The 15,082-nt window shown below is 39.8% G+C and overlaps 1 protein-coding gene across 1 annotated transcript in view; it reads right to left on the bottom strand.

Annotated features, from left to right (window-relative positions):
* The window catches only part of RSBN1L (round spermatid basic protein 1-like), a 107,356-nt gene that overhangs the window by 23,448 nt on the left and 68,826 nt on the right, over positions 1–15,082 (bottom strand). Inside the window, exon 3 of the mRNA XM_011927712.1 lies at positions 7,105–7,745. Coding sequence (XP_011783102.1) covers positions 7,105–7,745 — 641 coding nt within the window. The remainder of the gene's footprint in view (positions 1–7,104; positions 7,746–15,082) is intronic.

Below are 15,082 nucleotides of genomic sequence, written 5' to 3' on the forward strand. Positions count from 1 at the left end.
AGTAGAGACAGGGTTTCACCATGTTAGCCAGGATGGTCTCAATCTCCTGACCTCGTGATCCGCCCGTCTTGGCCTCCCAAAGTACTGGGATTACAGGCTTGAGCCACCGCGCCCGGCCCCGCCCTGATTGTAATTTAAGAACAATAACTAAAACAGAAAACTAAGCTCATGAGGATACAAACTCAGCATGAACTTGGTTTGGGTTCCACAGCTAGTGGTGGTCAGGACCATGAGGTTGCACAACCTAGGGACTGCCACTCACATCACTGAATGGCTGCAGTGCACAGCTTCTACCATCATATAAAACATAAAACACATATAACATTACTATCTATATTCTTTCATCAATTAAAAATGGCGCTAATTAGTTACCTAGAGGATAGTATTCTCATGAATTTCTTTTTTTTTTTTTTGAGACAGAGTCTCACTCTGTCATCCAGGCTGGAGTACAGTGGTGCAATCTCAGCTCACTGCACCCTCTGCCTACTAGATTCAAGTGATTCTCCTGCCTCAGCCTCCCAAGTAACTGGGACTACAGGCATCCACCACCACGCCCAGCTAATTTTTTGTATTTTTTTTATTAGAGACAGAGTTTCACCATATTGGCCAGGCTGGTCTGGAAGTCCTGACCTTGTGATTCACCTGCTTCAGCCTCCCAAAGTGCTGGGATTACAGGCATGAGCCACCACGCCCAGCCATGAATTTCTTTAATGCTGCTAAATGTATTTTCCAAACTATATTACATTCTAAAAAATAAGGGTCAGGCCGGGTGTGGTGGCTCACGCCTGTAAACCCAACACTTTGGGACGCCGAAGCGGATGGATCACCTGAGGTCAGGAGTCAAAAACCAGCCTGGCCAACACGGTGAAATCCCATCTCTACTGCAAATACAAAAAACTAGACAGGTGTGGTGGTACACATCTGCAGTCCCAGCTACTCAGGAAGCTGAGGCAGGAGAATCACTTGAACCCGGGAGACAGAGGTTTCAGTAAACCGAAATAGGGCCACTACACTCCAGCCTGGATGACAGAGCTAGACTCTGTCTCAAAGAAAAAATAATAAAAAAAAAAAAAAGTAAAAACAAAAGTCAGATTTGTACCATTTTTCTCTATCAACTTCACTCTACCTTGTCTTCTCACATTTTTCTAGATCTTTTGAATACTGCTTTTGGACTAATTTTAACTAGATCAAAGATTTTTCAGAATATAAAAGGTAGAAAAGGGAACTGAAGGATAGTTACTGAATTACAAAGATGTCAAGTACAAAACTTTTCTCTACAGTTCTGCTTTCCTCTGCTCTGCAGAAAGCACTGTTATCTCGTAACAAGAGTAGGTTCTATTGAACTGAACCTATTGAACTTAGTCAAGATGGTCCCCGACTCAGATGGTTCAACTCATAATTTTTTGACTTTAATAGGGGTTTATCAGGTTGAAACCTCACAGTTAGTTCAAGCGGCATCAGGACTTAAGATGGTTCGCTTCCTTATAATTTTTTTTTCAGTGGGCTTCTCAGAGGTTGTTTTGTTTTGTTTTTGAGACGAGTCTCGCTCTGTCACCCAAGCTGAAGTGCAATGGCACGATCTCAGTTCTCTGCAACCTCCGCCTCCAGGGTTCAAGAGAGTCTCCCTACCTCAGCCTCCCGAGAAGCTGGGATTATAGGTGCCCACCACCACGCCCAGTTAATTTTTGTATTTTTAGTAGAGACGGGGTTTCACCATGTTGGCCAAGCTGGTCTCAAACTCCTGACCTCAGGTGATCCGCCCACCTCGGCCTCCCACAGTGCTGGGATTACAGGCGTGAGCCACTATGCTCAGCTGCTTATCAGAGTTTTAAATGCATTTTCAACTTAAAAGTATTTTTGACTTACAGGTTTATTAGGATGCAGCCCAAGCGTAAGTTGAGGAGCAGCTGAAGTTAGTGAGGAGTTATCATGACCAAATCAACAAGTTTGATTCCTGAGCAAACACTTTAACATTAATTTAGCTTTATTATCCACAATTGGTTTTTGCTGTGGTTTATATTAAGTAAAACTACATTCCAATATTGGTACCTCTGCTCTTCCTTCCCCTAGAATACTGACTCACATTTGGTCAATTAATGTCATCTCAACCAATGATTTTGGTGAAAGCAATTTCATACAGCTGTAGGTGGGGTGATCCACTTGACACCACCAAAATATACAGTTTCACTACATGATTCTAATAACAAGCATTCATTAATGGAAAACTTGTTTTTTCAAATTTCATATAACCTAATTACTAAATTTTTATTTTTGTTTTTTGGGGTTTTTTTCTTTGAGACAGGATCTCGCTCTGCTGCCCAGGCTGGAGTGCAGTGGTGTCATTTTCTTCATTTTCAAAGAGACATGGGCCTTGCTATGTTGTTCAGGCTAGGCTCAAACTCCTGGCTTCCAGTGATCCTCTTGCCTCAGCCTCCTGAATAGTGCCATGGCTAATTACTAAACTTCTGACATTCCAAATAACTAGAGCGCCATGGCTAATTACTAAACTTCTGACATTTCAAATAACTAGCATGTACATGATAGTACCACAGATAAGGGAAAGGGGGATGTTGGAAGATAAATGGGGTACAAAATACATTTTCAGTTTCTCAGCATGAGTGTTAATGTCATATTCTAAGAAGTGCTGAAAACTTCTATGTTCTCAAAAAGGGTGATTAACAAAATGAGGTCCTTGAATATACAGGAATAAATCTTTTAAAAATCTGCAAGACCTCTATGCTGAAAACCAAAAAGTATTACTGACAGAAAATAAAAAGACAAATGAAGGAGAATACCATGATCAGACCGGAAGACTCAATGTTGTAAAGGCATCAATTCTACCCTAACTTATCTATAGTCTCAATGTAATACCAAGCAATATTCTAGCAGGTAACTCTTTGAAACTTGAAAAGCTGATTCTAAAGTTTATATGGAAGTGTAAAGAGCCATGGAAATCTTGAAGAACAAAGCTAGCAAACTGATTATAGATTATTGAGATTAATTATAAGCTAGGCACAGTGGCTCACACCTGTAGTCCCAGCTACCCAGGAAGCTGAGGTGGGAGGATCACTTGAGCCCAGGAATGGGCTACAGAGCACTCTAGCCTGGCTGGTAGAGCAAGACCCTGTATCTATCAATCAATCAATAGAAAGAGTTATTATAAAGCTGTAACAATTAGACAAAACAATGGAATCAGAGAGAGCCCAGAAACAGACCCACACACATATGATTAGCTGGTTTATGACTAAGGTGACACGACAATGCAATGAGAAAGGAGTATCTTTTCCATAAATGATGCTAGGTCTTTTGGATATTTATATGGAAAAACATGAACCTTGATCTTTACCTCATCCCATATACAAAGATCAATTCCAGATGAACTACAGATTATTTTTCCAATACTTTTAGCTGCTGTTTTATTAACTATAGATTTAACCATGAAAGGTAAAACAATAAAAGTTTCCAGAAGAAAAGTTCACAGAATATATTAATAACTTTGTGGTAGGCACAGATTTCTAAAACAGAATGTAAGAAACAGTAATCATAAATGGATTATAAATTATAAATTAGATTACATTAAACTTAGGAACTTCTACTTATCAAAAACACCTAAGAGTGAAAAGGTAAGACACCAAGTGAGAGGAAATATTTGCAATACAGTTAACTGACAAAAGATTCTTATCTACATATATAATAGTCCAACAAATCAACTAGAAAAAAAAGCAGTAAGAAATTGACAGAGTGGACAGGTACTTTACAAAAGAGGATATTCAACTGGATAAAAAGGTACTTGACATTCTTAGTCATTAGGGAAATACAAATTAAACCACAGGGAGCTACCATTACATAGTCACCAGAATGACTTAAATGAAAAAGATAGACACTACTAAGCGTGGCAAAGGATATGGAACACTGCTAGTGGGAATGTAAATCAGTGCAGTAACTTTGGAACACTGGCAGTATCTAGCAAAACTGAATATGTGCATATGTTTTGATCCTGAAATCCTAATCTTAGGTATATACTCAAAAGAAACACATACATATGCTCATCAAGACATGTGAAAAATAGTCATAGCATCCGTGTTCTAACAGCCTCAAACCGGAAACAACTCAAATGTCCATCCAGATGGTAAAAAGATAAACAAACTGTGGTATATTAACACAATGGAATACCATATACAGTACCACTACATACAAGATGGATGAATCTCACAAACATTATACTACAGAAAAGAGACCAGACACTACCTGATTCCACTCAAGTTCAAAAAGAAGTAAAATATATCAGTGATGTTCAAAGTCAGGACAGTGATCACCTGGGTTCATGTGGTGGGACTGGGGGGCTGGCACAGTACTGATAAAGAAGGGTTTGGTGAAGATTTCTGGCTACTAATAATATTTGGCTTTTTAAAATCATGGGTGTGTTCTCTGTGAAGATTCATCAAAGCTATACATTTATAATATGTATACTATGTATTGTGTATACATTATACTTCAATAAAAAGTTTACTAAATAAAATCAACTCCTGGAGGGGACACTTCAATGTAGGCTGAGAGAGCTTTAACTGGGAGGACTCAAGGGATGAGAAATAGAACTGTGCAAGAATAAGCATGCTCATTTTTCTCCTACTGCTCTCTCTTCTGGATGCCATTCAGTTTCATAAAGCCAGTGTCTAAGGACAAACCGAAGGCTACCTCCCAATCTGCAGACAACAACTTCCCCACTCACAGGAATAAGATCTGAAGAATCTTATGATAAAAGGAATATGGTCCTTGCACATGCACTTTCCTGCCTTTAAGTCTAAAGCTAAAGAAGCAAAAGTAGTCCCTGCAGCTGACATGCTCAGGTCACCAGGGTAGCAGATCACACAGATATGGGGCCAGAACCACAGCTGGTAACAAACGGGATCCATCTGCCTGGAGTTTCCTCTTTGCAACATATACTACCCAAGAAGCCTGAAGAGATGGTGACAACCAGGGTAGGTGGCTCATCAAGGACTTGAGATCCACAACCCAGGCATACACTGCCATGATTAACAAGTCCAGCATCTCATTTTATTTAGTAACAAAAGCAGTTTTCATGGTGTACATATTACATAGTTTAGATGAAAATTCTTATCATTTAGTATAAAAGTAATAATTCCTAACCTTATTTGAAAAAAACATCTGAAAAGCATGTAATGTGATGCACATCAATGAACTGTCACACTTAAAAGATTACTGAAGCAAACTTGCATAGTATCAAAGCAAGAAAGTTTGTGATACTGTGGAAATAACCGGGAATGGGAGCCAAGAGGCCCAATATAAAACTGTACATTTAGGAGACATGTAATAAATGACAAATGAATGATAAGGTGATAAGTGACTTTGAGCACGTTCTCTCTTCTCTCACTGGATCTGTTTCTTCACTGCTAAAATAAGATTATAAAGAGGATTAAATGAGTTACTACATATAAAATACTCAGAAGAACTAGTCCTTGGCACAGTCAGTACTCAACAAATAGTAAACACTATTATTAGAGGCCAGTCCTGATTCTGCCATTAAACTCAGGTGTAACCTCAGACAAGTAACTCACCATTTTGGGTTTCTATAAAATGACAGGGCTAGTAATGGATGCTCTATAGCTCCCTATCCACCTTAGAAAATATTTAAATTTCAATTCTCAAACATCTTATGTTAGAGAATAATTCCCACACATACACATTAAAAATTATTTTCCAGGCCAGGCGAGGTGGCTCCTGCCTATAATCCCCAAACTGTGGGAGGCCAAGGCAGGCAGGTCACTTGAAGTCAAGAGTTTGAGACCACCCTGGCCAACATAGCAAAACCCTGTCTCTACTAAAAATACAAAAATTAGCCAGGTGTGGTGGTGCATGTCTGCAATCCCAGATACTTGGGAGGCTGAAGCAGAAGAATCACTTGAACCCAGAAGGCAGAGGTTGCAGTGAGCCGACATCGCACCACTGCACTACAGTCTGACTCCATCTCAAAAAAAAAACACACACACACACACACCACATTATTTTCCAGACTACAACCTACTACATAATATACACCAAACATACTCATGCTATTGGGGGCGGGGTACATGTAGATATGACTGAACATCCAGACTACCATTTAAAGTGGAAACTATAACTTAAGCACCCATCAAAAAAGGAATATATTCAGAATAAGGAAAGGAGCCCTAGATGATGATTAAGATTTTGTTCTATTCCTGACACTGCTGACAATGTTAATACCTTACTCCTCTCTCTCTGTACGTCTGTTTACTTATTTGTAAATTGAGAGATGCTGGGATAAATCACCACTAAGATCCATTTGAGACTTCCTTTACTTTTTCCTTCCTTCCAAACTAGAATGTTGTCCTAGAAACCAAAAACTGTTTCTAGAAAACCAAAAACTACAGCATTAATAAATGTGAGAACTGGCCAATCTCCCAGCCTGAACAGTCCCAATTTGAGGATGGGTGATAATGGCACCAGCCTTTCAGATGGTCCCACACTGAAGTTCAAGAACCAGCAGACTCTATTATGTCTGCTTTCCAGAATAATATATATTCTCCTACTTTTCTCTATAGAGAAGGGTAGGAAATGAGAATTAGCTCAATATACTGATTGCTATTTTTTACACATCATTACACAATAACTGATGATTCCTTCCTACCACAATATTTTTAATGGCCTACATTTATTCAGCACCTACCACGTGATGAGCCTGGTGCTAAGTACCTTAAAGCATTCTAAAGTTAGAAGACAATTTTAGGTGATTTCCCAGTAAGAAAACTATTTAAGGACTGGAAAATGAATGGCTACATTCATTTCCTTAGGTTCAAGATCTCTCCTTGCCAAAAAAATTTTAAAAAAAAACCAGAATCTTAATTATTTCATTAATTGTCTTTAAGAAAAAAACACACATAAGTGAAAATTGAATTTTAAATTCTGATGCTCACATCAAGAAAGTAATTTACTCTTAATACTCCCAAATGGTTTCATTATATTCTTGCCTTTTTATTTCAACCTAATTAGGAACAAAAAACAGAAATTCATCTAAAAATACATAATTAAAAGTTATTTTGTAAAATAAAACTAAAAACCTCTTACCTGAGCATGAAAATTGGACATAGTCGTTGTCTCTATATCTTTCTTTCCTAATATCTCCATTTTCACTGGTGAATTGGGAAAATTAAATGAAAAATAGTCTAAAAAGTCAGGTAAATAAGTAGCTGCCCCATGAACAATACCCATCACGTAGAAAGCTGCAGAGTTTTCATTTTCACTGAACACTAGACCCACAAACTCTTCTGCAAACCTCTCCATCTCCATAGGAGACAGGTGGGAGAGTTCGTTACTGTAGGCATGGATAACCGAAGCACCTCCATTAGGCTGGTGCTCTATATGAATGAGCTGTTTAAATTCCAAAGTGTCCAACCTTTTGAGGTTATTCTGAACTCGTGGCTCCTTTAATGAGACAAATGGAAACTCACTGTTCTCTGGAATTTTGGAATCATAATTCTTGGTATCCAAATTCTTCCCAACGTAATCTTTTATGTTATCATTTAGGATGCCTTTGGTTTCTTGATCTTCAACATCAGTTAGCAATCCTGAGCAGATGGTCTGAATAGATTTGCTATACATTTTCGGACGCTTCCGTTTTTCATTCTCTTTGTGTTTCTTTTTCTTTTTCTTCTTTACCTTTTTAATTTGTAAGTCTTCTATATTTGTTTTTGGTTTCTCCTTCCCACCTGTTGGAAAAAATGTTTTTTGAAACTCCGTATTTTAATTACTTTAAAAACCATGCTTTAGGAACAGTTTTGTATAAATAAGAAGTTTACTTCTGAAAATTTACTCAGAATTATATATTTAGGACTCATTTTTTACAGAACTGATAATCAATATTTAGTCAGTCTTTTTTGAGATGGAGTCTTGCTCCGTCGCCCAGGCTGGAGTCCAGTGGTGGGATCCCAGCTCAATGCAACCTCCGCCTCCCAGATTCAACCAATTCTCCTGCCTCAGCCTCCTGAGTAGCTGGGATTACAGGAGCACGCCACCACGCCCAGCTAATTTCTGTATTTTTAGAAGAGACAAGGTTTCACCATGTTGGTCAGGCTGGTTTCGAGCTCCTGACCTTGTGATCTGCCCGTTTCGGCCCCTCAAAGTGCTGGGATTACAGGCATGAGCCACCACACCCAGCCAGCCAGTCTTTTCCTCTACACATACACACACACAAAGAGAGAGAGAAAGAGAGAGAGAGAGAGAGAGAGAGAGAGAGAGAGAGAGAGACAGAGACAGAGACAGAGAGACAGAGAGAGAGAGAGAGACGGAGAGGAGAGACGGAGGGAGAGAGGGAGAAAGAGAGAGGGAGACAGGGAAAGGGAGAGAGGCAGGCGTAGAGCAAAGTTACATCTACAGTGTGTGCTACCATTCTGACAACATAGAGCAAATGCTCACGGTTTACAGAAATAAGGAGATAAATGAATATTTCAGAAAACAATCTTCAGGCCGGGCTTGGTGGCTCAGGCCTGTAATCCCAACACTTCGGGAGGCTGAGGCAGGTGGATCACAAGGTCAGGAGATCGAGACCATCCTGGCTCACATGAGAAACCCCGTCTCTACTAAAAACACAAAAAATTAGCCAAGTGTGGTGGCACGCACCTGTAGTCCCAGCTACTCGGGAGGCTGAGACAGGAGAATCACTTGAACCCAGGAGCCAGGGAGTGCAGTAAGCTGAGATCACACCACTGCATTCCAGCCTGGGTGACAGAGTGAGACTCCATCTCAAAAAAAAAAAAAGAAAGAAAGAAAGAAAACAATCTTCAAATTTTAAATGCAGAAATTCAGAAATGTAAAGATCAACAAAGATCAATATAAACAATGCCCTCTAGATGTTACTCATTGAGATATATATCATCAATTTTACTTTACCTCAGGTCTTAAAAATTGCATCAAAGTATCATGGAGATTTATAAATCATAAAGGGACAGAAAGAGTTGTGCAATATAACAGCAACAAACACAGCAATTCCTTAGCTTTTTACCATATTTCCTCCTTAGTAAATTACTCTTGCATCTAATATAGTCTACTTTAAGTCCACCACAGTTTACAAAATTACAGTAAGACCCAAAAAGGTACTATAAAAGAGATGACAAAAATCAGAATCATTTCTCATGTCCTAAACTCAAATAATACCCATGTACTGGTAAAGAGATGAATAAAAATGTAGCCTGTACGTTCAAGAGCTTCTGTGAACAAAATCAAGTATATTCTGGGCTCAGAAACGTAGAAGTCCAAAGGATAAAAGATTAATCCACAGAGGCTATACAGCTATAGAATCTAAGTATACATATAAACAGTATTATCACATTATATTCATTTCTATGTAAGAAAAATACAAACAAGTAAATAGCCTCATGAGAATGATAATATAAGAAAGCCATTGAACTAAGGGTTGAGAAAAGGTACTCACTGATTCCATCTTTTACCTCAGTTTCACAGATAACCTACCATGAATGAAATTCTCCCAATCCACTTCTTTACCTAAACATTTTCATCTTCACATCTTTCTTTCCTTTCTTCTTCCAGTGATTGAGATGTTCTATTTACAAAAGTAAGTCCCTCCCACCAACTCCAAAACCCTTGTTTAAAAGTCTTTGACCACCAAACTTTTCATAAAGAATAATCTATGCCCTGAGTGGTTAACAAAGAAAAAAGAACTTTTTAAATTAAAAAAAAAAAAATCAGGCCGGGCACAGGGACTCACACCTGTAATCCCAGCACTTTGGGAGGCCGAGGTGGGTGGATTGCTTGAGGTCAGGAGTTCGAGACTACCCTGGCCAAGAAAGCAAAACCTTGTCTCTACTAAAAACACAAAAATTAGCTGGGCATGGTGGCGCACACCTGTAATCCCAGCTACCCGGGAGGCTGAGGCAGGAGAATTGTTTGAAATGGGAGGCAGAGATTGCAGTGAGCCAAGATCACACCACTGCACTCCAGCCTGGGTGACACAGTGAAATTCTATCTCAAAAAGAAAAAAATAAAGAAAAAAAGAATTATCTATGCCCAGTGTCTTTCCTTTATCACTTTATCATTCTTACTGCTTAAATTCTGGTTCTGTTTTCAACTTGTTTAAATTTGCTTTCCCAGAATGTTGAAATATCAAATCCAGTTATATTTTACTCAAATCATTTTTTCTGATGTCTCTATGATTTGACAGAATTATCCAGCTCATCCTTGATTACTTCTGAATTCCTTGATGCCACTGTCTTAATTTTTGGTCTAACAGCTGCATAACTGTCTCTCATCCTGAATGCTAGAGTCATATTAACCTTTGTATAATTTTTATATATTCTTTTAATCATATTCATTCCTTAGCTAAACTGCTTTCAAGAGCTCTCAATGTCTACCTATAATCTCTTCAGTCTGGAATCCAAAGACAGTGCCCTCAAGTACCTCATGCTCTGGTCAAATTGCACTATTTATTTACAATTTCTTACAAAACATAACTCTATTGGCAAAGGCATTTCCTCTCCTTAAAATATCCTTGCCTTGCTCGTTACTTACCAATGAACTCTTTCCTATCCATTTGATGTGACTGAAAGTTTCCTGAGGCCTCCCTAGAAGCTGAGCAGATGCCAGCATCATGCTTCCTGTACAGCCTGCAGAACCATAAGCCAATTAAACCTCTTTTCTTTACAAATTACCCAGTCTGAAGTATTTCTTTATAACAGTATAAGAATGGACTAATACAGAAAACTGGTACTGAGGAACGGGCATTGCTATAAAGACATCTGACAATGTGGAAATGACTGCCCTAGAAGAGAGGTTCTCCATGAGAGCTCCATTCCTTTAGCAGGCTTCTGCCTGAGCATCCAGCTGTTTCCATACTACCTCTGAAAACTAGGTGAAGCTCCCAAGCCTCAAATCTTGCATTCTGTGTACTGGCAGGTTTAATACCACATACAGCCACCAAGACTTATGGCTGGCACCCCTGAAATAGTGGCTCAAGCTGACTCCGGGCCCCTTTGAGCCACAGCTGGAGCTGGGGTGGTTGGGGAGCAGGGAGCAGTATCCTGAGGCTGTGCAGAGCAGCAGGGCCCTGGGCCTGGCCCAGGAAACCATTCAGTCCTTTTAGGCCTCCAGGCCTGTGATGGGAGAAGCTGCCACAAGGTTCTCTGAAATGCCTTCTAGGACTTTCCCCCATTGTCTAGCCTATTAGCAGTTGGCTCTTTTGTTTTATTTATGCAGATTTTTGCAGCCTGCTTGAACTCTTACCTGACAATGGGCTTTTCTTTTCTACCACCTGGCCAGACAGCAAATTTTCCAAATCTTTATGGTTTGGAAACGGTAATGTGGGGAAATGTGGGGTTGGAGTCCCCACACTGAGTCTCCACCAGGGGACTGCAGAGTGGGGCTATGAGAAGAGGGCCACTGTCCTCCAGACCCCAGAATGGCAGATCCACCAAAAGCTTGCACCATGTACTTGAAAAAGCCTCAAGTAGTCAATACCAGCCCTTGAGAGCAGCTACAGGGGCTGAACCCTGCACAGCCACAGGGGTGGGGCTACCCAAAGCACTGGGAGCCCGCCTCTTGCATGAGAGTGTCCTGGATGTGGGGCATGGAGTCAAAGGGCATTATTTTGGAGCTTTAAGATTTAATGACTGCCCTGCTGGGTTTCAGACTTGCATGAGGTCTGTAGCTCCTTTCTTTTGGCCAATTTCTCCCTTTTGGAACAGGAGTATTTACTCCATGCTTACACCGTTCCCTCTCCCCGCCCCACCATCTTGGAAGTAACTAACTTGTTTTTTATTTTATAGGCTCAAAGGTGGAAGATACTTGGCCTTGTCTCAAATGAGACTTTGGACTTTGAACTTTTGGGTTTATGCTGGAATGAGTTAAGATTTGGGGGAACTGTTGGGAAGGCATGACTGAATTTTGCCATGTGAGAAGGACATGAGATTTGGGAGGGGCCAGGGATGAAATGATATGGTTTGGATCTGTGTCCCCTCCCAAATCTCATGTCGAACTGTAAGCCCCAATTACAACTGAAGGTGGGGCCTGGTAGGAGGCAACTGACTCATGGGGGTGGATTTCCCCTTTGGTGCTACATCACCATAGTGAGTGATATCTGGTTGTTTACAAGTATGCAGCACGTACCCCAGAACCACTTCTCTCCTGCTTTGGCCATGTATGCTGTGCCTGCTTTCCCTTCACCTTCCACTATAACTGAAAGTTTCCTGAGGTCTCCCCGAAAGCTTAGCAGATGCCAGCTTCATGCTTCCTGTACAGCCTGCAGAACCATAAGCCAATTAAATTTCTTTTCTTTATAAATTACCTAGTCTCATGTATTTCTTTACAGAAGTGCAAAAATGGACTAACACATTATCCTTTAATGCAGGGGTCTCCAATCTCAGGGCAACAGACTGGTACTGGTTCATAGTCTGTCACAACTAGGCCACACAGCAGGAGGTGAGCAGTGGGCGAGCCAGCGAAGCTTCATCTGTATTTACAGCCATTGCCCATTCTCACATTACTGCCTGAACTCCACTTCCTGTCAACATTAGATTCTCATAGGAAGGTGGACCCTACTGTGAACTAAGCATGTGAGGGATCTAGGTTGCCTGCTCCTTATGAGACTCTAATGCCTGAAGATCTGAGGTGATACTAGTGCTGGGTGCTGCTGCAAATATAGATTAACAAGCTCATGGCTCCCACTGATTCTACATTATGGTGAGTTACACAATTATTTCATTACATATTATAATGTAATAATAATAAAAATAAAGTGCACAATAAATGTAATGTCCTTGAATCATCCCAAAACTATCTCATCTGTCCATGGAAAAACTGTCTTCCACGAAATCAGTCCCTGGTACCAATAAGGTTGGGGACCACTGCATTAAAGACAACTCATATCCTTTCCTTCATGTTGCTTTCCCTCATTTCTCAAGTTAGAACTGAAATCACTTCACTCCTAACTCATATTATAAAAGTTACATGCTTCTCTCATGGGATACCTGTATACCGTATGTCCATCAACACTGTATAAGTGAAACAAATAACTTTTATATTAATATAGAGTGAAATGATATCTTTTTCCATCATTATATCCCTTATAGTATCCAGCATATTGCTACATAGAACACTTAGGAAAGTATGAATGAAAAAATCTGTCTCACTAACAGACTACCTGAGGCTTATAGTTTTTTCCCTTATCTTCCTTTCAGTGAAGTTTTTTTTGTTGTTTTTTTGCTTTGTTTTGTTTTGTTTTTTGGAGACGGAGTTTTGCTTTCTGTTTCCCAGGCTGGAGTACAACGGCATGATCTCAGCTCACTGCAAACTCCGCCTCCCGGGTTCAAGTGATTCTCCTGCCTCAGCCTCCCGAGTAGCTGGGATTACAGGCATGCGCCAAAAGGACCAGCTAATTTTGTATTTTTAGTAGAGACAAGGTTTCACCATGTTGGTCAGGCTGGTCTCAAACTCCTGACCTCAGGCGATCCACTCGCCTCGGCCTCCCAAAGTGCTGGGATTACAGACATGAACCACCGTGCCGAGCCTCAGTCACGTTTTTGCACATATGAATACCACTAAATTCTAGCCCTAAAAACAACAAAAACTATTTCAAGTTGATAGCAATCCATAAAAGTGAAGTCTAATATTAAGAAATTATCTGTAAAAATTCATAGAAGTGATAATTAAGTATCCAATGAAGAACTAGTATGAGAAGCAAAAACAGAAATCTGTCAACATTATTTATTACATAGGTGTATAAAGTCATAAAAGAAAAAGTGTTAATTCTCTAAAGAGTCTATCTGTGGCCAGGTGCAGTGTCTCATACCTGTAATACCAGCACTTTGGGAGGCCAGGGCGGGCAGATCACCTGAGGTCAGGAGTTCAAGACTAGCCTGGCCAACATGGTGAAAACTCGTCTCTACTAAAAATACGAAAAATTAGCCGGGCGTGGTGGCAGGCACCTGTAATCCCAGCCAAAATAGCGCCACTGCACTCCAGCCTGGGTGACAAGAGCGAGACATCTCCCCCCCCAAAAAAAAAAAGAGTCTATCTGTAAGCAGCTAAGACATACATTTGAATAATGTTATCAAATTCAGATGTGCTGCCTAGGTATGAACTATCAAAATATCATATTTAGGTTAATTAGTATCTTAAGAACAATACTAATTTTTTTTAAAAAAGTCAAACAGTAGGCCAGGCATGGTGGCTCACACCTGTAATCCCAGCACTTTGGGAGAGCAAGGCAGGAAGATCACTTGCACGTAGCAGTTCCAGACCAGTGTGGGCAACATGGTGAGATCCTGTCTCTACAAAATCTTTTTTTTTTTTTTTTTTTTAATTTGCTGGGCATGTTAGTACATGCCTGTAGTCCCAGCTACTCAGGAGGCTGAGGCAGGAGGATGGCTTGAGCACAGGAGGTTAAGGATGCTGTGAGCCATGATTATGCCACTGCACCCCAGCTGAGGCAACAGAAAAAAATAAAAATAAAAATAAATGTAAAAAGTAAAACAGTCCAGACATGGTGGCTGATGCCTGTAATCACAACACTTTGGGAGGCCAAGGCAAGAGGATCACCTGAGGCCAGGAGTTCAAGATCAGCTTGGGGAACACAGTGAGATCTCATCTCCACAAATAAATGAAATAAAAATAAATGAAACAGGTGACTAACCAAAATGAAAGATGAAACAACAACAAAAAAAATCAGGGAAAAAAGGTAGTAGTGCAATAAAAAATAGAATTTAAGAAAGCTTAAAGGGCATAGGTGTGATTAATGACATTCCTAAATACAACTGAAAATATATGTAGAACTGCATAAATTATGCAATTGTTGCCAAAACGAACAAAACTTCATTTGAGCAAAAGTATATTTAATATCCTACACTTATGCCTAACACCAAAAAAGGTTAAATCAGAAAATACAGTGAGTAGAACACATTACTTTGAAATAAAACAGAGACAATACTTAAGTCTATTTCATAGGCATGAGGATAAACCAAAAAGTATTATAATAGGAACTGAAAAATGCAAACCAATAAGAAATCAGTTAAGAGATTCCATTTAAAAAAAAAAAACT

The sequence above is a fragment of the Colobus angolensis genome, unplaced genomic scaffold, assembly GCF_000951035.1.
Source record: "Colobus angolensis palliatus isolate OR3802 unplaced genomic scaffold, Cang.pa_1.0 Scaffold74, whole genome shotgun sequence".
Classification (NCBI taxonomy): Eukaryota; Metazoa; Chordata; class Mammalia; order Primates; family Cercopithecidae; genus Colobus; species Colobus angolensis.